The sequence below is a fragment of the Periophthalmus magnuspinnatus genome, chromosome 23 (genome assembly GCF_009829125.3).
Source record: "Periophthalmus magnuspinnatus isolate fPerMag1 chromosome 23, fPerMag1.2.pri, whole genome shotgun sequence".
Taxonomy (NCBI): domain Eukaryota; kingdom Metazoa; phylum Chordata; class Actinopteri; order Gobiiformes; family Gobiidae; genus Periophthalmus; species Periophthalmus magnuspinnatus.
The window spans coordinates 21,247,266-21,267,526 of record NC_047148.1 but is presented as its reverse complement, the minus strand read 5'-3'; the positions used below and the strand labels follow the sequence as shown (position 1 = coordinate 21,267,526).

General features: G+C 39.7%; 1 protein-coding gene across 3 annotated transcripts; it reads left to right on the top strand.

Annotated features, from left to right (window-relative positions):
- Positions 1-604: 604 nt before the first annotated feature.
- On the top strand, positions 605-15,665 carry prrc2b (proline-rich coiled-coil 2B). 3 transcript variants are annotated; one of them, XM_033989188.2, is made up of 30 exons: positions 605-771; positions 1,958-2,135; positions 2,216-2,393; positions 2,501-2,603; positions 3,320-3,527; positions 3,609-3,922; positions 4,003-4,127; positions 4,215-4,378; positions 4,458-4,545; positions 4,628-4,784; positions 5,076-5,415; positions 5,506-5,693; positions 6,348-6,537; positions 6,609-6,810; positions 6,882-8,861; positions 8,966-9,123; positions 9,204-9,319; positions 9,402-9,543; positions 9,611-9,687; positions 9,757-10,044; positions 10,121-10,222; positions 10,304-10,496; positions 10,570-10,667; positions 10,736-10,863; positions 10,967-11,207; positions 11,542-11,709; positions 11,796-11,875; positions 11,950-12,022; positions 12,384-12,617; positions 13,783-13,918. In XM_033989188.2, exons 2-29 carry the CDS (start codon positions 2,021-2,023, stop codon positions 12,609-12,611), a joined length of 6,444 nt encoding a protein of 2,147 aa, XP_033845079.1. In that variant the 5' UTR covers positions 605-771; positions 1,958-2,020; the 3' UTR covers positions 12,612-12,617; positions 13,783-13,918. The 3 variants fall into 3 exon arrangements, with proteins under 3 accessions (XP_033845079.1, XP_033845076.1, XP_033845075.1); XM_033989185.2 differs by having other exon boundaries at positions 606-771; positions 5,079-5,415; positions 12,384-12,593; positions 13,783-15,665; XM_033989184.2 differs by having other exon boundaries at positions 606-771; positions 12,384-12,593; positions 13,783-15,665.
- The last annotated feature ends 4,596 nt before the right edge of the window (positions 15,666-20,261 follow it).

Here is a 20,261-nt window from a genome sequence, read left to right as displayed (position 1 = left end):
TAATTGGATTTGGTGGGACATAGGGATGAACTAAGAAAAATATAAGTTGTGATATACAAACTAAGGGCAAACATTTTGTCTAATCAAAACTGAATGTCAAATGTGGAAGACCCTTTTGTTTCAGGGGTGAATACACTGAAATATTATATTTCCATTTGAAAGAAGCCTCTGATTTCCCACCTTTTACTCCTGTGACAAATGTGTCTCACCAAAACCTTTTGATCTTTCAGTGTAGCCATATATAGGCCGGATCTGACCTTAGTTCCAGCAATAGGTCTAAAACTAACCACGGGACAGGTGGTCACCATATAAAATGACAATAGAGGGCAAAAGAAGCCAATCATGACATGTTCTGACATTTATGTAGAAATTGCTCCACCTAGTGACAGTTGTTGTGCATGTTGTCGTGAGCGGGGGCGTTTGGTTGGGAGTTTATTTTTTATTTTTATTATTTATTTTGTATTATTATTATTATTGATTATGTATTTTATATCTATTTACTTTTTATTTATTTATTTTTATTTTATTTTGAATTTGTCGGTTGGTACGTCTCTCTCCGTCGTCGGTGACGCATGACGCTCTTCCACAGCGGCTCGTGCTCCACTCTGCCCCGCTCAGTCTCAGGCCGGGTAGGACCCCAGCAACAACTCTGCGATCAATTCAACCTATGTAGATCGGGCTTTACAATCGCCTTCCATCCTTTTAATAAACTGCATTTTGTGGGAATATATCTCCGCCATCCTTTGGAATACATACTAAGTCATTCACTGGGTAAGTATTTGACGCAGATGACTGAGGGAAATGTGCACTTTTAGTGTTTTCTTCGCTGCCTAGTTTTATTGTTGCTTTGTTCTGGGCAGCAGCCATTTTTAATCGCCTTGCCCTACATTCTCTCTTCTGTCTCCATAGCTTGCTAATGTTGAGGTTAATAACAGTCACATGGGAGAGCTCTGGAAATGTCCATAACACACTGTGCGTTTGATTATGGTGTGTGCAAATAAAGACAGTGGCTCCATGGCCTGTCATGGTTGTTGTTGGGGAGACTAGTAGGCGGCTAGTTTAATGGGAATGTCCTTTCGCTAGTTTGTGGACAACCTGCGATCAAGCTCTAATGCAGCTTTGGCGCATGTTGTGATTTATATTTAAGTATTATAGTCCCATACTAGTCAAGAACACTTGTATTTGGCCTGGTGAGTTGTCTTTAGAATGTCGAACATGAAAATGGTAGCCACCAGTGTCTAATGTTTACATTACCATTTCCATTAGCCTAGCCGCTGCTAGCATTTTCCACTAGCTGCTTCTCTGCGCTGAGCTCGTGAATCTTCAGTGTCATTTGGGCAAACTTCGTGTATTTGGTGGCGATATTTGTATTTCAAACCTGCATTTGTTTTCAAAAAACAAAACAAGAGCTGCTCATAGGCCTGTTAGTGTAGTTGAGAGTGTGAGAGTGACCCAGGGCCTGTCTCTGGATAACATCATGTATTATTGTGTGTTTTCAGTGCTGTGTCGACTGTAAAACTATTATAGATTATATTTTGTTCGTCAAACCCCAAAAGCAGCGTAATTGTCCCCTTGTGATGGTTAGCCATATGAAAACTCCATTACATCACAGACCCAAGGCTCTGCGCTGTGATTTAACTGTTCTTCCACTTTGTCATATCTCCATGTGTTTTAAAAACACTGTGGCACATTTCAAGTTCCTTCCACTCTTCATTTGTCAGACCTCTGTAGCATTATAAACATGTTATAAATGTGTGGGCCTGTGGACTGACCCATTATATCATTTTTAAGTGGAAGTGGATCATTTTTCTACAAGTGAAACTTGTATCTAGGTTAATAAAATGGCAATGGCAGAAAGAAATATTTACGGCTGAGAGGTTGCAATAATCTACTGTAAAACTAAAAATAACACTGTTATTACTTTTTATTCTGTCATACAATTTGTGTTTTGTTGAAGTATCAGAAGGCATTGGGAAGAGGAGAAAAGAAAAATTTCCATACTCGATGACATTACATCGCAATGTCCGATCGTTTGGGGCAAATTACCAAGTCCAAGGATGGGAAAAGCAAGTATTCCTCGCTCAGCCTATTTGACAAGTACAAGGGAAAATCAATAGAAACCCCCAAAAATACAGGTAATTGCATTTACTGTTGTTTATATTTCAGAAAATATTAAATATTAATTTTCAATATTCCTTTCTCACCAAAAATGTAGTAGTTCCTCGACATGGCTTACAGAGTCTTGGCAAAGTGGCAACAGCCCGGCGTATGCCCCCACCTGCTCATCTGCCGAGTTTAAAATCTGAAAACAAAGGAAACGATCCAAACGTGGTCATTGTGCCTAAAGACGGAACAGGATGGGCAAACAAGCAGGAACAACCCGATCAAAAGAGGTAAATGGAGGCTAAATTTGGTTACAAAGTCATCAGAGAAATTAAAAATTGACATGTCCGCCATTAGACCTTCAAGGGTTGTTTTTTTTCTTCTTTTTATTCTACAGTTCTATTGTATCAATACAACAGCTGCAGGAGTTGCAGCCACAGCAGGCTTTACAGAAATCTGTCTCCAATCTTCAGAAACCATCACCAATAGCCAACCCAGAGGTGTGTTTTTTATGGTTTTGTATTGCTCAGTGTGGAATACCGTTCACCTAATGGCTATACATGACCACTGTGGTGGCTGTATTGTCTATGGAATTATACACAGTGTGGCCATGCACCAGTACGGCTTTTCAGACCTAATCTCAATACTGATAATTAGGTTTACGAATGTGCTCATATACGTGAGCAGACATTTCTTGAAATGGTGAATGCATCATTAAACAAATCCAATCATTTTAATGCATTTTTTGCGTCACTGCCTCTTGGGGCCAGATGATATATCCAAAAAATAAGATAAAAACATTTTATGATTACAATTTTAAATTGATTTTAATCAAAGTCAGAGCCCCAGAATTAAAATGCCTTAAGTTACATTTATATAGATAAGTCATTTTTAACAGTTGAAATTAGAATTCGATTTTTTTTGCAGTGTCGCTTGTTCAATTGCCCCACCACCTCTTAAACTGCATTAAACTAAAGTGAAAACGGTGTAAGATGTTCCACATAAATTTTGTAAAGTTAATACATTGGGCTAGCTCTAAACTCATATTTTGACCATGGTTAAGCTTAGGACTCTATATGTAATCTGTATGGATGCGTTTGTAAAACTGTCTACTATAATACATGATTAGACTAATTGTACTAAACGTGGTAAAAAGCATCTTGGTGTACTTTGTCATTGAATGTAGTTGGTGATTATTTTTCACGTGTCTTTGCAGAACACAAACACAGGTGGACCAAAGCAATGGGCCCAGCTAAATGGAAAGGGAGTAGAGCCGGATGGTTTAAGGGGCTCAAGCCGACTTCAACCCTTCTCTCACGAGGAATTTCCCACACTGAAAGCAGCTGGAGAACAGGACAAGGCTGGCAAGGAAAGAAGCGGCTTCGATCCGTCGTATGGGCCAGGACCAAGCCTCCGCCCCCAGAGTAAGTCCTCTTCTAAACTGCCTCTCTGAACTGTATTTGAGTGGCAGTACTCTATAACTCTATACATCTGTTTCTCACTAGATGTAACAAGTTGGAGGGAAGGCGGTGGCAGGAACCTTCAACCTTCATCCCTGACCCTCGCTGTGCCAGCAGATCCTGAGGGGAAGCCTACTGCCATAGGTGAGTCTGGGACACTCCCAGCCTCATCTCACCCTTCCTCTGCCACTGCTACCACTACATCCACTTCAACAATAACTCCGTCACCAAGCTTTGATGCTAAAGAGCCTTCCTTGAGACCAGCTCAGCCTGTTCGCAGAACAACAGTCCCTACAGCCCTGCAATACCAACTTCAACACACTTCAACCGCTGTCTACCATGATATGTTACCTGCATTTGTAAGTACATTTAAGTCTCTGCTGCTCTTTGGTCGGACCTTAAACACCAGGTACAATTTGTATTTTTTGTTCTTCCATAGATGTGTTCTAAGGAAACACGGGAAGCCCCAGGACCAGACCATGCACATAATACTGTATCAGCCCCCGTTCGTTTTGAAAGTAAACCAACTTTTAAACACAATTATGCTAAACCGGAGTTGGTAAAGTAAGTGCACACACGGCTCATGCAGTAACGGAAAATTACATGACGGTTGAATAGCACACTGCTAATTTGAATTGTATATTTGAGCAGCGGAGACTTGAGGAGAGAGAATCGTTTTGTTCGTGCACCACCCAGGGTCTCCTCTCAGCCCATCCATAGGCCAGGTGACAAGCCACTTCGGCCAGCTATCATCAATCCTGAAGACCTGAAGGATCTGGATGAGCTAGACAATGACTGTGAGGATGGATGGGCAGGTAATTGTCTCACAATCAGATTTCAAGGTACAACTTGGACACTTTTAAATGACAAATGTTATTTTTGTGTCTCCCTTAGGACTCCATGAAGAAGTGGATTATAGTGAAAAACTTAAATTTAGTGATGATGAAGAGGATCATGCCCCTTGTGAGAAAAACAAAGCATGGTAAAACCTTTTTTTCTTTGAAACAGTTTTAAGAAATACCATGACCATATAGTTCTGATTGTTTGTGTTTACAATACCACAGGACTGATTGGGAAAATGAAAACCAGCGTGACTGCCACTCCTCCCTAAGTATAGACGACTCTCACCCCCAGGAGAGCCCAGAAGATAACTATCGCTACCAACATCATCATGAACCTCTGAGGAAAACCAGCGGCAGATGCAGCTCTGCAGACAGTCAGGTCTATCCATATGGCATCTTGTTTTTCTTCTCTCTTTTGAGACAACGGGGCTAAGTTTAACTCTAACGTTGTTAGTCACAGAGTGAACACATTAAGGATTAAAATTCCTGAGAGACCTACACTAAAGGGAATATGAAAGGCACAATGTCTCTAAGCCTTTGTGAATTGGGCCAGATGACCCTGTTATCATAGTGATGCAGCCATAATAATATATTTATAATGTTTATACTTTTAATTGCATACAATCACACTTACTTTTTTATTTTTTATTCTTTGTATAATTAACCACAGCAGAAACACCATGGTGACCCTGCACTGGAACAAGAGGACCATCAACGGCAATCTCATGTTCAGCCTCCGGGCAGGGGGAAGTTTGTGCCGGCCGAGTTGTCTGAGGCTGTTGAAAGAGCTCGCAGACGTCGGGAGGAGGAGGAGCGGCGAGCGCGGGAGGAACGATTAGCTGCATGTGCTGAAAAACTTAAGAAACTAGATGAAAAGTTTGGCAAAATTGAGAGACAGACTTCTAAAACAGATGACGGTCACAAAGATCTAGAGGGAAGGGATGTTACTCTCTCTCCCAACCGAGATCAAAATAAATGCCACCATGACAACTGGCAATACAGCACAAAAGGTAAAAATGCTGTTAGTCTTCAGAATGTTGCCTTTTTTATGTAACAATTTGGTGCTAACACTGCACATTTTCTTCTCATTTACCTACCAGATGGAAATCAAAGTGCCACTGATAACACTTCAGCGCATAGCTATCAAGAGGAGTCGGGCTTCTCTGGTTACCGTGGAAGTGACGAGGAAGGTCTAGAGTCCTCTTCCCCCCCAGGAGACAGTACTGTTCGCCATACAACTAAACCAATTCCTCCCCGATTTCAAAAGCAGCCACATCACCAGCAACAGGTGAATTTATTTTGAAAATACGGTATTTCCAGCCCACAAGTAAAGGAAGACGTGTATTGGGGTCTAAGCTTGTCCGATGTTGCTTGGTGTGTTTCGAGTTTCACGCGTGACGTTTGAGAAAATACAAGCAAAATTTGCTGCATATTAAGTCAGTGAGTTACACTGCATTTGTCGAAAGTTTGTTGTTTGCTTAAAACTCATCCATGTACTACGAACGTTTCCCCATGAGTTCCCCCTGGCCCCACATTTTGAGAAGCCCTATCCTTCACTATATTAAAATTTCAAGGCCAATTCTGTTTGTATTTAAAATAACACCATTAACTTAAAGATGGATCAGAGACCGTTAAGTAAATGTCATCATGCAGCTCTGTATGTGTACATGTCACCTGAAGTGCCAACAATGTAGTGGAACAAATAAGCCCAGTGTCATGAAATATATCTAATGTAGAGCAACAGATATGAGATTTTCGATGATGTCTGAAATCTGATAAAGGAGCACGCAAGTTTGTCCAGTTTGTACTGGACAAACATAATGCGCCTTAGGGTCTTTCCATGGGTGCAGTATAATTGAGCTATTGTGAGCATATCCTTAGAGGTCAGTGTGGAAAACACACAGGTTATTATGAGACTAATTTTATTTTTATTTTTTACTAGGAGCAATCATACAAAATGCAGCACTGGCAACAATCAGGCCATCCCTCTACCACGAGCTCAAGCCATGCTCAACGGGGTTATTATCCCCCACATGTTCTCGGATTTGACCCTCGCTGGATGATGATGCCACCTTATATGGATCCCCGCATGACCCAAGGAAGATCTCCGGTGGAATATTATTCATCGTCAGGTAGACTGTGATTACTGTGCATATATGAATGTAGCTAACTTTAAGTAATACATTTTATTTATTTTTTTTAGCTGGGATGATAAAACCTATGATGCCCCAGGATCACAGCCCTGTGTCTGATGAAGGTTGCCATTCAAGTTTACATCCAGAGAGGAGAGCACCATCCACTGAATCGTGCACCATGTGGAACCAAGAAAGCTATCCCTTGCGCAGCTTCACTCCACCCTATCAAAGACAACATGAAAGCTCTGAGAGTTTGCGCCGAGATGACAGGCAAATATTTTATGCTGATACAAATACCCTGTACTTTCGTGTAATTAACTTGTTTCTATTTTTTTTTAAAGAGGTGACATGACATGCCCCCAACATGACTCTTATGAGGAGAGAGCTAAAGAACGCCTAGACCGTCTTCAAGATAATCTCCCTTGTCATTCATACCTCAATAGAGGGTCGGACAGGGAAAACAGACACCATGATGAATTACTGTCTCCAGCTCACCCTCCTCATCATGGAGACACGGATTATCAAAGATTGGACCACAGAGACAAATACATGAGGGAGGCAGCTGAGTCACATGATGATGCATCAGACAAGGATATTTGGAAAAGGGATTCACTCAAGAAAGACAATGGTCAGTGGTCTGAACCCAGTTCCAGCTGCAGCAGTGTTGGACAGCCTTCTGAGACTAGTGGCAGAATGCTTACTCGCAGAACTGGCCCAATCAAAAAGCCAGTTCTTAAAGCTCTAAAAGTAGAAGATAAGGAAAACGAGAAGCCTAAACCGGAGCCTGATGAGAAACCTGTACCATATCGCTTTGAAAAAGAAGTTCTCACCAATGTATATGACTTGAAGAAAGACAACCAGCCACCAAACAGCAGGCGCTCGGCTTCACCTATTGAAAAACAGCCTGAAGAGAAGCAGCGTCAGTCCCCTGCTCCTACTAAAACTGACAAACCTTTGAGCACCCACAATGAAGACTTTACAAAAGACAACAGCTGGGAGAATGGCAAGATTCATTCACCTAGAGATGGCCATGAAGGTCGTGAGCCACAGTTGCATCGTCGTAATAACTGGATTTTTATTGATGAAGAGCAGGCCTTTGGTGGTGTGAGGGTCACAGGGAGGGGTGGCAGTCGTGGCTTTAGGGAATTTAACTCTAGAGGTGGAGGGAGAGGTGGAAGAAATGGAGATGGTCTCAGAGGAACTTACAACAATAACAACAGTGGAAGTGCCCCTCACCGGGCAAGCAGAGGCCGTGCAGTCCCTAGGGATCATGTAAAAATGGAAGAATTCCAAAGGGGTAAGCCGAGGAGACGCAATGTCAGTGAAACCTTGAGCGAAGCTTCAGAATATGAAGAAATGCCCAAGAGACGCCGCCAGAAGGGCTCAGAAAATAGTGAAATATACACAGAATCTGAAGTCCGGAAAGCTGACAGGGATTCGTGGAGATCAAACAAGGTGTATACTGATGACCAAGCATCAACTGATTCCAGAGAAAAACCTAAAGCAAGGGGTGTTGGAGGTCGTGCCCTTCCTCCAAGACTGAACATGAGTGGAGGCTACAATCGAAACTATGGTGGGTCTAGAGACATGTCCTCATGGAGGGGCCGGGGAACTCAGTTTACTAACAACAGTGCATCGGGGCAAGAAAACGGTTATGATCCAGGACATGAAAATGTCTACTCCCGTAGATCTGCTGTTGAGAATCTGAAATACACCCCTAAATTTACAGTATCCTTAAATGAAAATGGCACTGAAGACCGTGAAGGGGAGTACTACTTTGACAATGACAACCCTGACAGACAAGTTTTAAGAAGACGCAGACCTCCACGTCAAGACAAACCCCCACGTTTCCGAAGGTTAAGGCAAGAACGTGACCCTGGCTCAAACCAATGGACAAGTGATGAATACTTAAACGGTGACTTTGCAAACTGGCCTGGACGCGCCAAAGGAGATGACAGCTGGCCCAGTGGATCCTATACTGGGCGTTCTGCTCAACATGGCCAAGCAGAGGAATGGGAAACTGGTTCAGAAAACAGTGACTTTGGGGACTGGCGGGACAAGAGGAGTGGAAGTGGCAGCTCAGCTCAACAGGGCCTCTCTGATATCCCTTCAGACCCAAGTCATGGTGAACCAGGTGCCAGTGAGAAAAGAGAACTTTCAAAGAGAAGCTTTTCCAGTCAAAGACCTCTTGTAGATCGACAGAACAGAAAAGGAGAGCCGCCTGTCCTGGAAACAAACAAGATGTCACGTACACCTGAAAATCCTCCAACTTCATCAAACAGAAGTGACAATTGGCCTAATGGAAATGTGTCTTGTAGGAGGTAAGGTTTAAGCTTTAGCATATTTCTGTGTATTGTATTGCATAGATTTTCATGGTTTTATATGTGTTAACCTAACTTTACAAAATGGCTTTTCTTAAACCCAGGACCCCAGAAGAGGCAGGATCAGTTTATGGCATAGATCAGCCTGAGGAAAGGGACTCCTGTGAGTCCACTGGGAAGAAGTTAAACAAGGACCTGAAGCAAGGACCTGTGAAGACAGACATTGAATCCTTGTCACAGTATGAGCTTGGTAGCTATCAACGTGAGTTCTGTTTTCAGTATTTTTCAGTGAAGTATTTTATAACTGGCTGTATATTTGAACTATTTGCATTGTTCCGATAGTTGAAAGTGACACAGGAGGACCAGTGCCAAGCTCAGATGGTTACCAAGAAGCTTTGTCTAAGAAGCAGAGACGGCCACAAGATGAAGAAAGGAGGAGAAAGGAACAGGGAGCTACAGTAAGATGAGCACTTACTCAATCTGGCAATCTGAATGTATAATTTGTAAATTTTATTTTTCTTCCTCTTTTTTTTTTTTTAGATGCCAGGGAAGAACAGGGTTATGGCATCCAAGATTCCTCCTCGCTTTGCAAAAAAACAAGGAAGCGTGACTCTCGACCATCCTGAGGATGCACTCTCTTCTAATAATCTTGGAACAGAAATCTGGGAAACGAATAGCTCAGGTACTTTGATCTTAATATTTACAATGAAGAGAAACCTAGAGCATGTTTTCATTTTACCATTTTGTAGCTCTTTCAGTTCCCGCTTCAGGTGGAGATTCTTGGACTAAACAGGTCTCGTACACGGGGAGTGAGCCCAACTCTGAGGTATACTCCCTCAAATTGTAGTTCAAAGATGTAATATATTCTAAAAATGTTTTTTTTTTCTTGAATCAGGACTCTGATGCAAGCCCAGATCAAAGCAAAGAACAGCACAAGCCAGGTCCTATTGGAAACGAACGCTCCTTGAAGAACCGCAAAGGTTCAGAGGGTGTTGATAGGCTTGAAGGTGGTCCTATTACTCCAGTCAATGGTGTGGATCTTCATGTGGACAGTGTGCTGCCTGTGCCTCCGATTGAGTTTGGTGTTAGTGCCAAAGACTCTGATTTTAGTATACAGCCAGGTTCTACTGCAGTGCCTGTGTCAAATCCTGTAAACAAGCTTCAGGATGCACTTACCAATAATGTAAGTGGTTTAAACTTTAAAATCAGATTGATTTACAAAAGAGTAACATTATATACACCAATATGTTTATTTCTAGACTGCGCTTAATCAGACTATCCCAATGCTCCGTTCAAACCATTTGCAGCCTGGTATAAACCTCAATCCCTTATCATTTCCTTCTGCTGACTTGACATTGAAAGTATGTATTTTGCCTAAGATTACATTATATTTCTTTACCTTTCTCTGTTTTTGATCAAAGATGTCTTCTTTTACCGTGCAGATGGAGTCTGCTCGTAAAGCGTGGGAGAACTCCCAGTCACTGCCTGAGCAGGGATCTCCTGGAGGTAGTAGTTCAGGCCCTCAGCCTCCATGCAGTGTAGGTTCATCTAGTGGTGTCAGCTACAGCTCTTTTGGTGGAGTGTCCATGCCCCCAATGCCTGTAGCATCAGTCGCACCCTCCATGTCAATGCAAGGTAAAAAAAAACAAAACAGTTCATTACACAATGTTTCATTTCACACAAATAACGTAATGATTTGTCTCTGTAGGAAACCATATCCCCCCTTTGTACTTGGACGGTCATGTATTTCCTAGCCAGCCTCGCCTTGTGCCACCCACCTTGACACAACAACAGTCTTATCAACAGGTACATTGACAAACGGAAACATCTCCATTCGTTTGTAGTCTGTGTGTTACATTTGTTTTTCATTTCAGGCGGCTGCAGCCCAGCAGATTCCTATCTCTTTGCACACATCTCTTCAGGCTCAGGCTCAGCTGGGGCTTCGAGGGGGTCTTCCTGTCTCTCAATCTCAAGAGATGTTCAGTTCAATTCCCCCATTCAGGTACTGCCCATCCTATGTGGTACAACCTTGGAAATGTAAATGCTACCTGCATGTACCACTTGCTGTTTGCCATATGTCATACATATTCTTTTGTTTTGTTTAGATCCCAGGTTTACATGCACCCAAATCTATCCCAGCCCAACCCCATGGTTCTGTCAGGTGGAGCCCCCCTCAAAGGGCCCTACTCGGGTTTTCCTGGTATGCAGCCGTCTGAAATGGTGAAGCCTCAGTCTAGCTCCCACTATCAGCCAATGAATGGCAACCAGCCTATGGTCTATGATAACCAGATGAATCAGGGTCCTGGGATGGGGTCTTCCCAGTTGATGGACTCTCAACTCATCCAGGTCAGTTTGGTCGTTGATGCACCATTATTTATTTGTCAGTCTGGTTTAAAAAAAAAAAGGTTATGTAGAAACTCCCTTGGTAAAGTAGCAATGAAGAATTATTCATACGCTTTTTAGTAGTACATTTCTGTTACATGATGGTTATCACACAAACTCTCTTGAGCTTGTGGTCTTGTGCAGTTTAGGACGGAAGCATTATAGTTTTGTGAGCTTGAGCGGGCGTCTTGTATGTTTTTATTAAACCAGTTGGCATTTATAAGTTGTTTTAATAGTAGGCTAACTCTTGATTTGAATGTTTTCCAATCCATTATTGTAGAGTACCTTTATCTTGCAGGTGACCATGCCTCTACCTGGGTCCCAGCTACGCTATGGATCTGCGCAGCAGCATCTGATTCTCCCCCAGTCCATACAGTTGCAACAGGGGCAGAACTTGTCTGTGGGAGCGCCACGTCGAATGATGCCTCCAGGTTCTCAGCCCCCTGTCATGCCTGGCAGTAGAGAGGTACATACATGTCCCCCAGCACAAGTTATTTTTGTCAGATTTGACTTTTAGACAAATATTTACATGTTTGGTTTATTTAATCTCAGGGGTCACAGATGGACATGAAGAATTTTCAGTTTTCTGAAAAACCCAGTCATTCCCCGGGTATCTCTGGAGGAACATATAGGTGTGTTAAACCATTCTGTTCACAATAGTGACATTTGCTGTTTATTCTGTGTTCTAAAGCTAATTTTGTTTTAGGCCTGGGTCTGCAAGTCCCAGTGGGAAGCCCTCTGGTCCTGGAGGACCTCTGCCAGCGCACTTTTCTCAACAGGTATAGCTTATTTCTTGCCTAAACTAATATTTTTTCCAAATGATGTAGATTTTAGGGGCATGCATGATGTGCTAAGGAAAGTGGGAAGTCCTAAAATACGTTAGAAACCCTAGAGTCACTACGTCAGAGATGGGCAATACCAATGATTTTTGTTTAGATAAAACCGGACATTTCCATATTAAAAAAATAATAATACTGAAACGTGGCTCCAACAGACTTTACACTAGGCACTTAAACATGCCTAGTGTAATGTAATCTCTGAGGAGACATTGTTTTGAGCTTTATACAAACTTCTTCATTGCATATGATCTCGGGTTGTGTGACATTCGAATGTTAATGTTTCCTTTTTAATTTGCTCCAGGTTCCCACTGCTCAGGGCAGCATGATGATGCACATGCGCCCACCCACCACAGGCCCTTTCCCTAACCCCATACAGAGACCAGTCATGCAGGTCAACAAATCTGTCATAATCCGCTCCCCCCCTTATTCCAACCCTGGCCGTGACCCTCCTCACTCTACTCCTCCCTCAGCCCCTGAGCCCCCTATCAAAGGGCCAGAGGATGGCATGAAGGTGAGCCACCCACTGTAAATATAGGTAATTCAATCATTTTATTTTACTTCTCCCACACAAATCATTCTGTTAGACTTTCATGTTAGATATGTGAGAATCTTAAGCATGTTTGTGTTATGTTTTTAATATTTAGAGCTATTGATCTTACATTCCAGGGCCCTATTTCACAAAGCACGTTTAAGCAACTCTTGAGTTTAATTGTCAGTTTAGAAGTTAACTGTTTAGACAACAGGCCCTGTGCACAAAGGCAGCTGGTTACATCCAGTCAGAGGGCGGATCAGTGCAGCCATTCACGCTCTAATGTAACCTCTGAGGTTTTTTCCAAACCGAGCTAAAATCAAGAAGTACTGGCAGATCTGGCAGTGGACAGGGCGCTGTGGGTGGATGTCACCGAAAAGTTTCCAACTTTTCATTTGTGAAGTTTGCCAGTGTTTAAGGGACATCTTTGTGTCCCAATGCTAATGCTGACTTTTATTTTTTTTAAAAACCCAACTGATTATTTCTTGATGTGTTGTAGATAATTTTAGTCTGGTGTTTTAAATATTTATTAGGCTTCAAAATTAGTGTTAGCACAGACTCAAAAAGGCACACCTTTGTAAACACAGAAGTGTTTCCCACACATGTCACATATGTAAGTGTTTAACATGTGTCAGTGACATCCACCCACAGCACAGTCTTTCCACTGCCTGATTTGTCAGGATTTATTGATTTCCACACAACTCAGCAAAAACTTCATAGATATTACATTAGAGCGAAAATGGTCGCACTGACCCTCCCTCTGATTGGGACTAGCCCGCGACCGCCGTGCGCAGAGCCAAGCAATAAGATTCTAAACTTAAGTTTAGCAGAGGGCAAAAACATTATCAATGCAATAAAAAGAGTTAACATGGGAAGTCACGCGGGAAGAATATGCCAAACAGAAAGTCATGTGTCTGGATAGATCATCATTTATCTTGTGCTTACAGTATTTTTTTATATAAGTTCAGAGAAGTGCGGTACAAGGCAGGTTAACATTCTCTTTGAAACAAAACCTTTTCTTTTCAGGGTTAATTGAGCTCGAGTTTGTCTTTTACCTGCTTCTTAAAAAGGAGCCCAGTTTATTTATAAAACAAATATTTTATTAAGCAAAAATAATTGCTCATCTCAATGTTTACTTACAACATCATCTAATGAAAATGTTTTTTTATAGACCAAAACCATCCGAGATGTGCGCAAGGCAGTTGGTGAAGGCAAGGCACCACCAGTGGGATTAACCAGCAAACTACAGGAGCCTCTTCCTACAGGGCAAGCCAAACCAGCACGCACTGGAGCTATCAAACCCCAGGCTGTTAAAGTAGAGGAGGGCAAGGCGTAAAAATGGACCCTAAAATCCTCATTACACAGCCTGCAAACACACAGCCCCTTGCCCCTCTCTCTTTTCTTAGGGCAAGGGACTAACAAAATAAAATGTCCTCACAGACTTTCAGAACTGGACATTATTCCACACCGCATATAGAGATATATAAATATATATACATAGAAATAAACAGTCTTTTAAGCAGATCTATTCAATGTCATCTTTAATTTATTATTAGTCATTTTAAGAGCAAAATGCTATAGAGAAAATATGTTTTGTGCGTTTGTTCCTAAAGTGGGGGAAAGACTGGGATTTTCATAATATTTTGCCAAAATATTGACCCACTATTGCAGCGATCACTATTGCAGCATCTAGCCCTCAAAACAAAGGATGCATTTATATCATTAAGCAAAACTCATTTTTAGAACAGTGCAGAGAGGCTTTTGACACTTTATTGGGCTTTTTGCTCGATATTAGAGCCTCAAACTATAAAATTCAAGGACTGATTTTTAATCAGAGCAGAAAACTGACTGCATGTCAATGCATTTTTTTTTCCTGGGTGATCTTTTTTGCCTGTTATTTGGCTTTTTGAAGATATATGGGGGCTTTTCAGCTGTTGCTTGCTTGAGAACATTTTACCAAAATCATGTTGCTTCCATGAAAACAACTGACATTTAAACAATGTGTGCATGTGATGTGCTGAACATAAAAAACATTAACTCAAATTGAGCCACATACTGTGATCAAACAATGTGGTGACAACTGCTTTTTGGGAGAGGGTCTTGAACTGATCCACCATAGCTGTAAAACACAATAGCTGATTGAAGTGGTGGCATAATTATGATTTTTGGAGTTCTACTGCCACATAAAAATGTGATTTTACATTTAATCTGGTGTTTCAACTTTTCTTTCCTTTTTGTTGTTTAAGGTCAAAACTTGTTCTACAAATTGTTTTTTTGTGCTTCGAGGATAGCTCTGCCATTGTTTATTCAGCTTTTTCTCAAGTGGCACAAGCAATAACATGCTGCCTAGATATAATCACATGTAGAGTCCAAGGAACTGTCTGAGTCCGAGTACAGCGGTCGTTTGGCATTACCTAAATTTGGAGGTGTTTTTTTTTTGTGTGAGCAGTGTCGTTTCATTGGACAAAGAAGGACTTTTAAACTTTTTCTCTCAAAATGTGAAGCTGTTGAAATTACTCATTTTTGGTTTTGTAATGATCACTTGTTTTAAAACTCACAATGCCATGTCAAACCGTTTAAATGTTGCTTACTAAAATGCTTCATGACACTACAAAATGTTGCAGTTTCTCTTCTACAGTGTTTCACTATTTGTGTATGCATTCTTAAATGTACAGTTGAGTGGTTCAGAAGAGGCCTAAATGCACACATTTCATTTCAAATAAATATTGTGGCACTATAAGATTTATCATTTAAAGGTCACTGTGTTTTAAGAATGGACAGCTTTTCATGTTTTGGGCGGGGCTTGAAGTGCTTTGCCTCTTCTCTATTACTGCAAAAAGATCTTGATGCTTCTCATTGTATCAAAATGTTTTACCAACTTTTTGTACTTTTAAGACTCATTATTTCATTGTCAATGTACTAGCAGTTTCTACAGCTGGTCCAGCACTTATGCTACTGATCTTTATCCTTTCAGATACTTGGTTATTGCGCTCCCTTGTTAAAAAGCGACAATTGAAAGAAAAGTAATAAAGCAGTGGTGATTTCATAAATGTATAGTAAAGCCGTCTTCTCATTTGTGAACTGAACAGAATGCATTTGTTATCTGTGTGTAAACCCTGATGTCTCAAGGCTCGACCCGCCCCCTACGACACATTCTTCAGATTCTTGTTTCAGACGAGCCCACTTCATACACGGGCATGTCTGGGCCGCCCCACTGGCCAAAGGGCTGGCAAATCAACCGCTCACTTTACTGGAAACCGGATTACTTGTAAGTTGTAACCTAACTTCAGAGTAGGAGGGTGAACTCTACATTGCATTTAAGAAGGTATGTTTATCTCCGATGGTTCGATTTTCACACAAACCTTTAACACTTGTTTAACACACATTGTTTTCATTCAAAAGGAGTACACAACTTGCAGCGTTATAATTATGTCATAAAAGTTGTTTACTTCTAGCTCTGTTGTTATTACTCAGTTTTTTTTAGACTGCACAGTTGAAGAGGATTCAAGAATTTGCATGATTTTATGTGAAGAAAAATGATCCAATGATGCAGGAGTCTATTGTACAAAGGTTATGGTTCACTTATTTTGCCTGAAACTAACAGAATTTCTCTGTACAGAATATGACTAGAACATCATTTTGGCTCACCAGGCAACACTTGAGTCATTTTAAAGATGGGTCAAATGCAGGAGACAAACACAAATCTTTAAAACTGCTCTCTCGTGATTATGTCTCTACCACAGCAGAAGTGGAAATGTGGATAAATGCTGGAAACAGTCAATAGTCTCTATAAAACTGTTCTTTAGATTATGTCACCAAAGTCTGATTATAATCTGATTTCTGGACCTTTAAGATTTTTTAATTTGCATGTAAGACATAAAATCTGATGTGAGTAATCAGAGGGACCACGATGAGAAAAAAATCAGATTATTTTGCTTTTTAAAAATTTTAATAGCCTTAATAGAATATAATCATTATAATTTGATGATAATCAGATTTCGAGTCACGTGACCACACTGTGTGTGTTCTCTCCTCTGGATCAGAGAACACACACAGTGGTTTGTTGTGACCTGTAACACAGATAACACAGATAACGTGCTCGTATTTGACAGAGTCTTTGAAATTTGAATGCTTTTCCTATTACAATATAATTTAGGTCAATTACGATAACCAAAATCATTTCTATTTGCTAAATGCCAGTATTAGAATTATTGCTTTCTTCAGTAAAATGACTCTGCCTTTGGGAAAACACAGATGATGATGTCAGGTCTTTGGAAACTTCTGGTTTATTGACAGAATTTGAGTTAATTAGAGACACACCTGTGGATGTGTTTGAAGCACACCTGAAACACACTGCTTCTTTGTGTAACATCATGGGAAAGTCAAAAGATATAAGATGTTATCAGCCAAGATCAGGAAGAGAATTATGGGTGCAATTTCCAGATGCCTGAAGGAGCCACGTTTATCTGTTCAAACAATTATACACAAGTATAAACACCATGGGAATGTCCAGCATCACACCGCTCAGGAAGGAGACGGGTTCTGTCCCAGAGATGAACGTGATTTGGTCCAAAATGTGCAGATCAACCCAAGAACAAAAGCAAAAGACTTTGTGAAGATGCTGAAGCTGGTGAGAGTGTGACATTATCCACAGTGAAATGCACAAATCAGTCTTCCCAAAGGACAGTGACCTGAATCACACTGCCAAACTGGTTACAAAGTGGCTTAAGGATAACAAAGTCAATGTTTTGGTGCCCTGGTCTATCCCGATTGGAAATTTATGGGCAGACCTGAAAATCCATGTGCGGACAAGGCCGTCTACAAACTTTGGCTGAGGACAAAAAAGATGAGAATGTAATGAAAAAAAAATCTCTTCTCAATATTCTAGCACTTAGCAAATAGAAATAATTTTGGGAATCCTAATTCACCTAAAGCATGTAAAGTTTAGTCTGATTTTATGTCAGAAAGTGAGGACAAAAAGTGCATATGTCTTTGTATATAGTGTACGTAAACTGCTGGTTAAACTGTAGGTAACATTTTTCACCATTCAAAACATTTTTATATTGTTTGTTGCCATGGTAATGATCCTAATTAATTCGTCACTCTGAAACTCGTAGACAGACATTTTTTTTATTTTAATTTTAATTAAATTTAATTAATTTTAATTAAATTTTAATTAAATTTTTTTTATTTAATTTTAATTTCATTCATATTTTATTTGTATTTATTTTTTATTTATTTTTATCTAATTTAATTAATATTTTTATTTCATTTTATTTTATTTTTTTATTTTTTTATTTATTTTCATTTAGATTTATTTTTATTTATTTAATTTTTTTTTTATGTATTGATTTTTTTTATTTTTTTATGGTTAACTACAGTATCTTAATTTTAAAATGCCATGTTTTAAATGATCTCAACCCAGTTTCCTGACTCCCGCTCTGGTAAACCTCTGTTCTAGGGATTGCCTTTCCCTAAATGACTCTTAAGTGTCTTCTTCTCTGATTCAGAATGGCTCCAGAGAGCGCAGTCAGACCCGACGAAAATCTGATGATGATGCAGGAGCTGGAGGATCGCCTTAAGGAGCAGATTGATAAACTTGAACACATTCGCCTCGCTGCACTAAACATTAAGGAAAATCTGTCAGCGGTACTCGCCCTAAAGACACAAGTGTAAAAAGATTGAAATAGACTGACTGTACTAAGAACTCCCTTTTCTTCTTTACAGGCAAATAGAAGCGACTTAAACGAGGCGGTTTCACACCATCTGGCCTGGTTAAGTGACTTGTCAGAACGTTTGGACGACCTTCACATGAATACAACTGTTTTTGTTCAGGTGATTTTACTTCATCGTCTTTGGGTTATGTTTGTCCTCATGGGTTCTTCAAAAGAGTTCTAAAACTACAGAACTATGACAAAGGGGTGACACGTTATATTTGTCATTTGTTTGAATAGAAAGAGCACATTGCATTAACTTGATGCTCAAATTAAGGCAGTTGTAAAGACCAGTTTTTTTCATCTGAGGCTTTTATCTCGACATCATTTTGAAATTTTAATCCACGCTTTTATCTCGCCTTATACTCAGGTCTCAACAAAACCTTACTTTCCCGTCTTCAGCTGGTCCAGAACGCCGCTGCATCGTCTTTTAACTGGTTCTGGGAAATTTGATCCCATAACTCCCATTCTCAAATCTCTCCATTGGCCTGTTCAGTTTCGCATTGATTTTAAGATTCTTCTATTTGGCCTGGCCCCTCTGTATCTGTCTGAGCTGCTGGTGCCTCAGATGCCCTCCCGCTCTCTCAGGTCTGGAGGTCGGGTTCTCCTCGTGGTCCCTAAGCCAAAAAGGAAACTTAGGGCTGATGGGGCTTTTTCAGTGGCTGCTCCAAGACTCTGGACTCTGCACTTCCACTGACGACTCACTTCCTGTTTTTAAATCTCTTCTTAAAACTCTTTTTTTTTTTTAGTTTGGCTTTTAACTCAGTGTAAAGACTCACTGCCCACTGAAATAAAAAACATTTCTGAGTTAAAAATGTTCACCTCTAGGGTTAAGAACTGGCTGAAAATGAGTCCAAACTGTACCCACTTGTAAATAAGTAGTATGACAGTTGGTGAGTGAGAGAAAGTGTGAGTGTTAAATGTATATTGTAACTATTTTAAGGGATAAGTGTTTTAATATACTTTGCATATTAAAGTAAATTGTAAAAAAGTCCAACCAGGGACGGGACTATAAACTCTGTATGCATCACATCAGCTGCAATGTTCATTTTGTAACTATGTCTGATTGCATTGTCCCTGTCAAATAAATAAATAAATAAATACATAAATAAATATAGAAATAAATAAATAAATACATAAATAATACATAAATAAATAAATAATAAATAAAAATAATAAATACATAAATAAATGAATGAATGAATGAATAAATAAATAAATAAAAATAATAAATACATAAATAAATGAATGAATAAAAAAATATATAAATACATAAATAAATGAATGAATAAATAAATAAATAAATAAATATATAAATAATACATACATAAATAAATAAATAAATAAAAATAATGAATAAATATATAAATAAATGAATGAATGAATAAATAAATAAAAATACATAAATAAATGAATGAATAAAAAATATATAAATAAATACTTAAATAAATACATAAATAAATGAATAAATAAATAAATAAATAAATAAATAAATAAATAAAGTGCTTTATAAATAAAGCTGGAGTGGATTAACATAGTATAGTGTTCCTTGTTATAGCATTTGGAGTTTCGGGACAGGCTGTTACATAGAAAACACAATTTGCTTAAAAAATACCCAGTTGATTTAATATTGTTCAAAGGAGAAAGGTTTTTCAAGTAACAATGAGGTGACTAAAACACAGTCACTGCCCATTCCACTATGGCTCTTTATGATCCAAAATGGCCGCCATATCTTGAGACGCTCCTATCACACTGTGCAATAATTAATTATATGAAATGTGGCTATAATAATAAATATTTCCAACTGATAAGATGGAATAGTGTCGACATAAATAGCCTTCTAACTGCTGTATGTCTTTCATTTGTGTTTAGTTTTTTGGGACAGTGCACAGAGACATTACGTTTGGCAATATATAAAGAGCTTTTTTGACCTGTG